This window comes from Garra rufa, chromosome 12 (assembly GCF_049309525.1).
Source record: "Garra rufa chromosome 12, GarRuf1.0, whole genome shotgun sequence".
NCBI classification, from domain to species: Eukaryota; Metazoa; Chordata; class Actinopteri; order Cypriniformes; family Cyprinidae; genus Garra; species Garra rufa.
In genome coordinates, this window is record NC_133372.1 from 33,546,763 (window position 1) to 33,557,230 (window position 10,468).

Sequence of the window (10,468 nt, forward strand, 5' to 3'; positions counted from 1 at the left end):
TGTTGTTACCTAAAGATCTACAGCTGTTCTTTGTTTGTTTAGTTTTTTTTTAGTGATAGCTCATGAGTCCTTTGTTTGTCCTGAACAGTTAAACTGCCTGCTGTTCTTCAGAAAAATGATTCAGGTCCTACACATTCTTTGGGCTTTCAGCAATTTTGTGTATTTGAACTCTTTCCAACAATGACTGTATGTAAATAATATGCATTTTGTATGATCCCTCTTATTTCGGTAAAATAATTAACGTTTAGCAGATTCTGCAAGTAAACTTCTGATCTCAAAAAACAAATTTTGTTATCATGTAGAACTAGCATTTTTTAAAAATCAGATAAATGCACACTTAAATAAATAATGTTTTTAATACCATATATACAAATAATTAATTAATCAAAACACTAAGACAGCTCAGATGAACAACTTTTTTATTAGTTAATGTTTTTTGTGGACATTTTTACAAGGATTTCATACTATATGAGTTCTTGTTTTTCTGCCCACTCCTTTTCTCAAAAGGTTCATTCCTCAGCCTCTTTACCCTGTAAACAAATTAAAAATAATTAAATAACTGAAGCATTATTGAAACAAGCACAATATTGCACTTCCATATTGTATATTTAGTTCACAATGCACAAAAATGAAATTAAGTCTGATATTTACCCTGCCAAGTTCACGGCTTTTAGCTCTCAGCTTGTTGACCTGGGATTCAGCGATATCAGCTCTCTCCTGGGCTTCCTCCAGCTCATGCTGCACCTTTCTGAACCTGGTCAGGTGAGTGTTGGCCTGTTCCTCCTGTCAATGAAATGACACTTGTTTAGGTTCATCATATCTAGAATATGTTGTAGTTGCATAGCACTCATCAGACTCTAAAATCACTCACAGATTCTTCGCTCTGTCTCTTGTAGGCCTTGACTTTCAGTTGAAGTTTGTCCACAAGGTCTTGCAGTCTGATAATATTCTTCTTATCCTCTTCAGCCTGTGTCAGAAAAACGTATTAGAAAGTGCTCTAATTGTTTATACCTACCTACATATTATTGTTTGATGGAGTATACCTGATAAGTCAGTTCCTTCACTCTTCTTTCGTATTTGCGGACTCCTTTCACAGCTTCAGCACCGCGTCTCTGTTCCGCTTCAACTTCACTCTCCAGCTCACGAACCTGAAACAGATTATAATTAATGTTATTCCTGACTTTATGCTTGTGATAAAATAAGTGAATGTTCCATGTGTATAGCCACATACCCTGGCCTCCAGTTTCTGGAGCTGCTTCTTTCCACCCTTCATAGCCAGACTTTCAGCCTCATCCAGACGGTGTTGCAGGTCTTTGACTGTAACTTCCAGATTCTTCTTCATCCTCTCAAGATGAGCACTTGTATCCTGCTCTTTCTTCAGCTCCTCTGCCATCATAGCGGCCTAGAATAGTGTTTTACTTAATTCACTTTCAACAGAAATCAAAATGCGTAGCTTATCAATGAACAGTTTTCACTTACATCGGTTATTGCTTTCTTTGCCTTCTCTTCAGCATTGCGTGCTTCCTGGACTACGTCTTCCATCTCACCTTGAATCTGAACAAGATCTGCTTCCAGTTTCTTCTTGGTGTTAATAAGGCTTGTATTCTGAAGAAATCGAAAGAATGTTAAAGATAATGTTGATTCCTTAAAAAATTACTTTAAACAAACCATTCTTCTTACTTGGGAGTGTAAAAGAGTCACTCGTTCACTGGCATCCACAAGTTCCTGCTCAGCCACTTTGCGGCCTCTCTCGGTCTGCTCCAGAGCAGATCTCAGCTCCTCAATCTCAGCCTGCATCAGGTTGTTCCTGCGTTCAACCATACCAACCTGCTCTTTCATGTCATCTTGGGCTCGTAAAGCTTCATCAAGATGGAGTTGAGCATCCTGAAGCAACCAAGAGATAATTAGATCTTCTGATCTCAATAGTCAGATCAGGATGTAGTGCTACACTGCTGTAACAGAACAGACCTTGAGGTGTCCCTGGACATTCCTGAGCTGTTTCTGAGCTTCAGCAGCCTGGCGATTTGCATGGCTCAACTGAATCTCCATCTCATTGAGGTCTCCTTCCATCTTCTTCTTTATTCTCAGAGCATCATTTCTGCTCCTGATCTCAGAGTCTAGAGTGCTCTGCATGGAATCAATGACTCTCTGGCTGTTTCGCTTGATCTGTTCAATCTCCTCGTCCTTCTCGGCCAGTTTCCGATCGATCTCCCCTTTCACTTGGTTCAGCTCAAGCTGAACACGAAGAATCTTTGATTCTTCATGCTCTAGGGTTGCCTAAAAATTATGGTAATTGTGTGAAATTGTCTTCTAGGACAATGGAAATAACGGAAGTTTAACAAAAACAAGCACCACATTACCTCAGCTTCCTCAAGTGCGGCCTGGATTTCAGATTTTTCTATTTCAGCAGCTTTCTTTGCTTTTTCCAGCTCATGAATAGTCTTTCCAGTTTCACCAAGCTGCTCAGTCAAATCTGAAATCTCCTCTGTATACATGAAAGTACACATGATTAACAGTGGGTTAAAACATACTATTCTGAAGAAGATCTAAAGAAAAGGTCACTGATAATTCTGCAGCAAATGATTGTACGCACGCTGAAGGTTCTTGTTTTCCCTCTTCAGAGTCTCCAGCTGGTCCAAAGCCTCCTCATAAGAATTTTTCATTTTGAAAAGTTCTGTGCTAAGAGAACGAGCCTCCTTCTGAGTTCCTTCCAGCTCAGCCTGGCTCTCTTCATACTTCTGCTTCCATTCTGCCAAGACCTTAATGACAGTAAACATTACACCTATGGTGAGGTCCATCAAACAATGTTAAATGTAACTGAGATCATGCGAAATACATGGTTTCGTTACCTTATCAAAGTTCCTTTGTTTCTTGTCAAGGTTGGCAGCCAAAGCATTAGCTCTCTCCACATCAATCATAAGATCCTCGACTTCATTTTGCAGTCGCTGCTTGGTCTTTTCCAAAGAGGCACATTTGGCATTCACAGCCTCAATGGACTCCTCAGCATCCTGCAAACGCTGAGCAAGCTTTTTCCTAAGAGCAACAAAGAAATGTTAGTCAATGCTCCTGATTGTGAGGACATTTAAACAGGTGTTTTCACTTACTTTGCTTCCTCAAGCTCTTCAGTACGCTGAATGGCATCAGTCTCATATTTGGTTCTCCACTGAGCTACTTCACTGTTGGCCTTTGACATGCTACGCTGAAGCTCAGCTTTGGCCTCCTGTTCCTCCTCGTACTGCTCTCTGAGCAGATCACAGTCATGTCGTGATGACTGGACAGCATGAGCCAGGGCATTTTTGGCCTTTTAAAACAAAATGTTCCAGAGTTATTGAGTAGGTTCAGTTCATAAGGTTCAGTTCATTAAGAAAATGCTAATTACTTACCTTGACTTCTTCCTCAATGTGCCTCTTCAGCTCTTCAATCTGCTGAGTGAAAGCCTGTTTGCTTCGAGTCAGCTGAGAAACCAAAGCCTCTTTTTCTTCTAGTTGACGTCCCATTTCACCTTGCATGGATTTAGTGATGGTCAATAACTGCAGCTTTGTATAGGTGTGTGTATAGAAAATGTCATTTTATTATTGGTTGTGTAAAATACTACTTACCATTTTCAGTCTGAAGTCTTGCCTTTTGAGCACCTAGATCATTGATTTGCCGCACATGTTCGTCATTCTTTGTCTTAAACTCACTCAACTGATCTTCCAGTGTACGGCACATCTTTTCAAGATTTGCCTGCAAAACACATTTTGTTACACAATACAGTGCTGTTTCATGTCCAGTACTTAAATGTGTTAATACTTGCCTTTGATTTGGCGACAGACTCCATACTGCTTGACAAGTCATCGATCTCCATTTTAAACTCGCTTTTCTCTTTTTCCAACTTCTGTTTGACACGCTGGAGGTTGTCGATCTGCTCTCCCAGCTCTGCCACAGTGTCAGCCTGCTTCTTGCGAAGAGTTGCAGCCGTTGCTTCATGCTGCAAAGTGGACTCCTCCAGATCACGGCGTAGTTTCTGAAACTCAGCCTCACGTTTTTTGTTCATCTCAATCTGGGCAGAAGTGGCGCCGCCTGCTTCTTCAAGCCTCTCGCTGATCTCCTCAAGTTCCCTGGAGAGATCAGATCTCTGCTTCTCGACCTTAGCACGAGCGGCACGCTCTGCCTCAATCTCTTCCTCCAGCTCTTCAATACGAGCCTGTGGATAGCAAAACTTTAATGAGTTACAGTTAATCACAAGGAATAGGCATAAAATAACAGCAGCACTATGAGTGACCTGAAGTTCTTTAATCTTCTTCTGGAGCTGAATACCAAGAGACTGCTCATCTTCAATCTTGCCCAGAAGTTGACTTAACTCAAAGTCCTTCCTGTTAAAAAAACAAAACAGAAATGTTATAATGTCTAAATTATAATGGCAAGTAGGATAGAGTAACAATATTTTATCAGTTCCTCACTTTTTCAGCCTTTCTTCTAGTTGTTGCTTGTCATTTTCCAGGTCCATTACTGATTCCTGGGAAAGTTTCAAATCACCCTCAAGCTTTCTTTTTGCTCTTTCGAGATCCATACGGAGTTTCTTCTCCTGTTCCAGAGAGCCTTCCAGCTGTTTCAGAATTGTGAAAGATTAGTATGCATAATTTTCTTCCAAAATATTTCTTCCAAAATATTGTTTGCACTCATTTGTTACATTTCAAACTCACGTCATCAACTTGCTGCTCAAGCTTTGCTTTGGCTTTTGTCAGAGTATTGACTTTGTCCTCCTCTGCCTGGAGATCATCAAGAGTTTGCTGATGTGCCTCTTGGAGGGCTTTCTTCTCCTTAGTCAGTTTAGCAATAACCTCATCTTGAGATGCCATTTCTTCAGTAAGGTTTTTAACCTAAGAGATACAGTGCATAATTTGAGTGACTGCAACCTGATTAAAAGATCAAGTTTAGCAAAACCTCAAGATTTTAACCTTGTTCTCAGTGGCATGTTTCTCCTTCTCCACTTTGGCTAAGGTGAGCTCTAAATCATCAATGTCTTTCTTCAGCTCAGAGCACTCATCCTCGAGTTTTCTCTTCTTGGCTGTCAGTTCAGCATTGATTTCTTCTTCATCCTCTAATCTTTCATTTGTCTCTTTAAGTTTTGCCTCAAGCTGGATCTTGCTTTTAATTAGTCCTTCACATCTCTCCTCAGCATCAGAAAGGTTTTCTGATTCCTGTTGATTAGAGCATCATTAAGTTGTGCATTTCTTACGTTACAAAGATGAATTGATTAATTGTGATCTTTTCAGCAGGAGAAACTCACAGATGCCACTTGTAACTGCAGGTCATTTTTCTCCTGCAGTAGGGAAACCATCTTCTCCTCCAGCTCCTTCTTCTTGGCAAGTGCCTTTGCTAGATCCTCCTTCATTTTTTCAAAATTCTCTTTCATGGCTGCCATTTCCTTTTCAGTCTCTGCACTCTTCAGCAGGGGCTTGATCTTAAAGTACAACTTCATCCATGGCCAGTGTTTCACATTCATGAATGAGCGGATGTTGTACTGGATGGTGAAGATGGACTCTCTGAAATACAGAATCAGAAGAAAGGGTCAGATCCTGTGTGTGAATATGCACAGTATATTTTTTCAAGCAAAAACCTACCTTCTCTGCATCATTTTGACAAACTCTTTCCTCATAACATAGCCTCTGCAAAGCGCTTGAGTCATGGTCACAAGAATAACAAGTTTTTCATCTCGCATCTCCTCAAGAAGACCCAGAAGCCCAGCTTTGAAGAACACCTGAAATTTGGTTTGGTTTTCACATTGTCAGTAAGAGCTGTTTCATCAAGAGTGATTGCAGAGTCTTATCAACATCCTTACCTTGGTGTGTCCAAACTTGTACTGGGTATGATCCACATCAATGGAGGTAAGGAGCTTCTCTGAAGCCTTCTTATTGTCAATGAACTGACCCTCAGGGATGACACTAGCATTTAATACTTTGTATCTAAAGAAAAAACATTCAAAATATGACAATATTTACCTTGAATTAATTCAATAATTTGGTTTCAGAATCATACTAAGTTGAAATTTGCACCTGGTTGGTACATACATGAAGTACAAATAGAGGACACCGGTCTCACCCCCTAATCTTAACGCGCTTTTGTGTGTAAAATCTGTGTATGTGAATTTTCATTTATTCTACACATATTTATACATAATGCTAACTAATCACCTCTGCTTAAAGTCACCATAGAGGATTCTGCTTGGAAAACCTTTTCTGCAAATTCTGATTCCTTCCAGTACACCATTACAGCGCAGCTGGTGGATGACCAGAAAGTTCTCCATAAGACCTAAAATAAGAGTTCCATAAAAACTTGAGTATTGTTTTTATAAAAGTGGCTCATGTTCATTTTTGCCACAGAGTCACTACTTTAAATATATTGCGTGGTTTCCTGTATTCTAATATAAATGCAAAAAATATTGACCTGGAGTCTTTGACTCATTTGGAATCAAACAACGCACAAAATGAGGATGAGTGCTTCTCAGGTTGGTCATCAGTTTGCCCAAGTTCTCCTGTTGGTTGAAGAATAAACAGATAAGCTATTACCTATTACCTATTGATTACAAAATATTCTAAAATAAGGAGTAAAATGAAACCACATCATTACCCTGAACAGAGCAGACACAGTCTGGAAGGAGCCGCCCTTCTTTTTCCCACCCTTTTTGCCACCAGATTCAGCTGTTGATTAAGCAGTATAGTAAAGAACTCTCTAGTAAACAATGGCATGTACAGAAATCAAAGTTTTCATATTTGCACCTATTGTTTCAATCATAAATGTGTGAATTTGTTTTGCAGACCGTCAGCAGAAGCATGAGAAGCATATAGGTGAGCCAGCAGTTTCATCGAAGACTTCTGGTACAGCTGAACCACAGAGTCATTTAGAGGGTCCTTGTTCTTATCCAGCCAGCCTACGATGTTGTAATCCACAGTTCCAGCATAGTGCACCAAGGAGAAGTGTGCCTCGGCTTTGCCTTTGACAGGTTTGGGCTTCTGAAAGCATGCACTTTTACCAAGATGCTGGTCATGAAGCTTGTTCTTGAAGGTTGTGTCTGTTGCCTTAGGAAACATACACTCCTCCTCAAGGATGGAGAAAATACCCATTGGCTGCAATAAAGAGCACATTTCTTTGAGATAAGCAAAACGAAATCAAAGCAAAGCACTTATGTTAAATGATGCTTGTCCTAAAGTTGCAATTTGTTACCTTCTCAATAAGCTCAATGCAGGCAGCCAAGTCCATACCGAAGTCAATGAACTCCCACTCGATACCTTCTTTCTTGTATTCCTCTTGTTCCAGCACAAACATGTGGTGGTTGAAAAACTGTTGCAGTTTCTCATTTGTGAAATTAATGCACAGCTGCTCCAGGCTGTTGAACTGTAGTAAATATAAAATATTTCAGTATCAGAACAAATAAGCTGAAGCAACAGATTCATATTTTTTATCTTGTTAACTTACATCAAAGATTTCAAACCCAGCAATGTCAAGCACTCCGATGAAGAACTGTCTCGGCTGTTTGGTGTCCAACATCTCATTGATTCGGACAACCATCCACAAGAACATTTTCTCATAGACTGACTTGCACAGAGCCATGGTTGAATTATTCACCTGATTTAGATAAAAGAATCCCATTTTATATCATTTAATTTTTTTTAAAAACAGTATATTCAGTGATGCAATAATGTTTGAATGCACACACCTGAGGAACAGTTTGACCTTTGGTCACAAATTCATTCCCGACCTTCACTCTGGGATAACACAAAGCTTTCAGCATGTCGGCAGAGTTCAGTCCCATGAGGTAAGCGATTTTATCAGCCACTGGAAAAAATATTTCAAGTAAATTATTAATAGATTATTAAAAATCTGTGTAACCTTTTATAAATGTTTCTACAGCTGAATTTAGATTGCAGTCACACCCTCAGTTCCATCAGGCTCTGCCTGCTCCTCCCTCTGCTTCTGCTTGAACTTCATGTTCCCGTGATGCATCGCAGCTCCTGTTAGCTTGTAGATGCCTATTTTCTCCTCAGCAGTAAAGCCCAGGATATCAATGGCTGTCTGCAAATAAGAAACAATGATGAGTCTTCTGTCACTTGATTAGGACATAATAATGTTAAAGTCTTTGTTGCTATTATGAAATAGGCATTTTTATGTAAATCACTTGACAAGTTGTCAGTTAAGTTCTGCTTACATCAGTTGCAATGAACTCTTCCACATCATTGATGCTTTTGACTGTGATCTCACCCTGACTGATCATGGGATAGTCGTATGGGTTAGTGGTGATCAGAAGAGCCTCTACAAGTGGAATATGACAAGAAAGAAAGAAAATTCACGCTCACCTGAATGCAATCTTTATTCAATTCAGAATATATATACAACACATGATCGTGCAGTTTCTTACCCAGCAGTTCTGGCTTATGGCCAGTGCAGAGCTGGTAGAAGATGTGGTAGCTCCTCTCAGCAGACAACTGGAAAGTTACCCTGGACTTTTCCAGCAGATCTACGGATCAATAACATGATTGTCAGAGGGAAGAAATTAATGTCTATATTAATCAGTTGAACTGTGAAAGAGTATAGGACTCACAAGTTTCAATATCAGCTGAGGCCAGTTTTCCAGTGGAGCCAAAATGAATTCGGATGAATTTACCCTGGAGAAAACAACAGTTTTCCATTACAGAATCAAAACACACAGTGGAGTATGACAGTTGCCTCAATACTCACAAAGCGGGAAGAGTTGTCATTCCTCACAGTCTTGGCATTTCCATAGGCTTCCAGCAAGGGGTTGGCTGCAATGATTTGATCTTCCAGCGACCCCTGATGGGCACGTAATGTGTTAGATATGCTGGTCAAGTATGTGTTCTATTGCTTTGCTAAGTTTGCCAAGACTTCCTTTTTTAGATTGATGTTTTTGATTGATGTTGAGACCATACAATCTAATAAATCCATCCTCATTATCACATTGGCACAGGGGCGCCGCTCGCAATTTTGGGCCCTATGACAAAATATGAGGTTGGGCCCCCCCTACCACACAAAAGCAGATCTCTGGGGGCCCCTAAAAGGCGTGGGCCCTTAGAATTGTCCTAACTTACCCCCCCTTAGCGGCGCCCCTGCATTGGCAAACAAATAGCATAAATACCTGCATTTTCCCAAGAACATTCTCTGTCTTCTTCTGTCCAGATACAGCGATTGTCGCAAAGTACTGGATGACACGTTTGGTGTTCACAGTCTTTCCTGCACCAGATTCTCCGCTGAAAATTAGGTACGATATATTATACTATGCATCAGACCTCACAGTTTCTGCTTATCAAACAGTAATGCTTTTGCATTTTGAACTTACGTGATCAAGATAGACTGATTCTCACGATCTACAAAAAAAGTAGAAAGTAAATTTTTACATTCAGAATACTAGCACAGTGGGTTTTTTTTTTAATCTGGATCTTAGCCATTGAACTTCATAACAAACGTTATTTTTCATACCAGTGAGCATGAACTGATAGGCGTTGTCAGAGATGGAGAAGATGTGAGGTGGGGCTTCAATTCTTTTTTTGCCCCTGTAGGCTGACACAACCATAGAATCATACACTGGGAGCCACTTGTAGGGGTTCACAGTGACACAGAACAACCCGGAGTAGGTCTGCAAGAGAGGGTTATAACTTAAAATTAATAAATAAATTAAATAAATAAAACAGCATAATGCATTTGAAGTATGAAGTACTGGTCATTTCATTACATACGTAGATCATCCATGCTGCATAACGCTCTTTGAGGTTGTACAGCACAGTGGGCTCATTGAGGTGGGTCATCATGGCCATGTCCTCTATCTTATCAAACTTGGGGGGATTCATTGGAAAAATGTCATCCTCCTTCACTGTGATGGTCTGGAGGGAGTGTCATTTCACAGTTATCAAAGAAGCAATGCTGATGGCTGTAAAATGTATTTGACAAATTTTATCTCTTATACCCACTTTGCCACACAGAGTTTCCACTGTGGCTTTGCCACCATCCCGACTCTTGAGGACCCCTTTGAGGTACATCTCCTTGGGTTCAGTGACAAAATAGGCAGTTTTGGCATCAAATGGCCTATTTTGAGCTTCCATTCGTTCTTTCTCTGGCTTGCGGAGGTAGACGGCCGCAGCGCCAAAACACTCCATCTCCGGATCCGAACTCATGGTGCCACTCTTACAGAAAAACAAACAATACTGTTTGTAATGCAAGTTATATTCAAAGAAACACTTACGTTTTTACCAAAATAAGAGGGATCATACAAAATTGTTATCTGAATAATCCACAGTTCAGTGATAGTTGTTCATGAGTCCTTGAACAGTTAAACTGGCCACTGTTCCTTAGAAAAGTCCTTAAGGTTCCACAAATTCTTTGGTTTTTCAGCAATTTTGTTTATTTGAACCCTTTCTAACAATGACTGTAGGATTTTGAGATCCCTCTTTTCACATTGAGGGCAACTGAGGGACTC

The 10,468-nt window shown here is 40.1% G+C and overlaps 1 protein-coding gene across 1 annotated transcript in view; it reads right to left on the reverse strand.

Annotated features, from left to right (window-relative positions):
• Positions 1 to 446: 446 nt before the first annotated feature.
• myhb (myosin, heavy chain b) overlaps positions 447 to 10,468 on the reverse strand; it is a 25,371-nt gene continuing 15,349 nt past the window's right edge. Inside the window, 39 exon segments of the mRNA XM_073852567.1 lie at positions 447 to 530; positions 652 to 783; positions 872 to 968; positions 970 to 1,148; positions 1,232 to 1,402; positions 1,480 to 1,605; positions 1,681 to 1,884; positions 1,969 to 2,277; positions 2,361 to 2,485; positions 2,594 to 2,759; positions 2,850 to 3,033; positions 3,105 to 3,301; positions 3,384 to 3,502; positions 3,600 to 3,726; positions 3,797 to 4,186; positions 4,265 to 4,355; positions 4,443 to 4,588; positions 4,686 to 4,862; positions 4,941 to 5,183; positions 5,273 to 5,528; positions 5,607 to 5,743; positions 5,825 to 5,948; positions 6,177 to 6,294; positions 6,430 to 6,517; positions 6,613 to 6,683; positions 6,803 to 7,109; positions 7,207 to 7,377; positions 7,459 to 7,608; positions 7,700 to 7,818; positions 7,917 to 8,055; positions 8,189 to 8,292; positions 8,399 to 8,497; positions 8,582 to 8,645; positions 8,719 to 8,811; positions 9,134 to 9,245; positions 9,335 to 9,362; positions 9,475 to 9,631; positions 9,732 to 9,875; positions 9,963 to 10,175. Coding sequence (XP_073708668.1) covers positions 510 to 530; positions 652 to 783; positions 872 to 968; positions 970 to 1,148; positions 1,232 to 1,402; positions 1,480 to 1,605; positions 1,681 to 1,884; positions 1,969 to 2,277; positions 2,361 to 2,485; positions 2,594 to 2,759; positions 2,850 to 3,033; positions 3,105 to 3,301; positions 3,384 to 3,502; positions 3,600 to 3,726; positions 3,797 to 4,186; positions 4,265 to 4,355; positions 4,443 to 4,588; positions 4,686 to 4,862; positions 4,941 to 5,183; positions 5,273 to 5,528; positions 5,607 to 5,743; positions 5,825 to 5,948; positions 6,177 to 6,294; positions 6,430 to 6,517; positions 6,613 to 6,683; positions 6,803 to 7,109; positions 7,207 to 7,377; positions 7,459 to 7,608; positions 7,700 to 7,818; positions 7,917 to 8,055; positions 8,189 to 8,292; positions 8,399 to 8,497; positions 8,582 to 8,645; positions 8,719 to 8,811; positions 9,134 to 9,245; positions 9,335 to 9,362; positions 9,475 to 9,631; positions 9,732 to 9,875; positions 9,963 to 10,175 — 5,898 coding nt within the window. The 3' untranslated portion in view covers positions 447 to 509.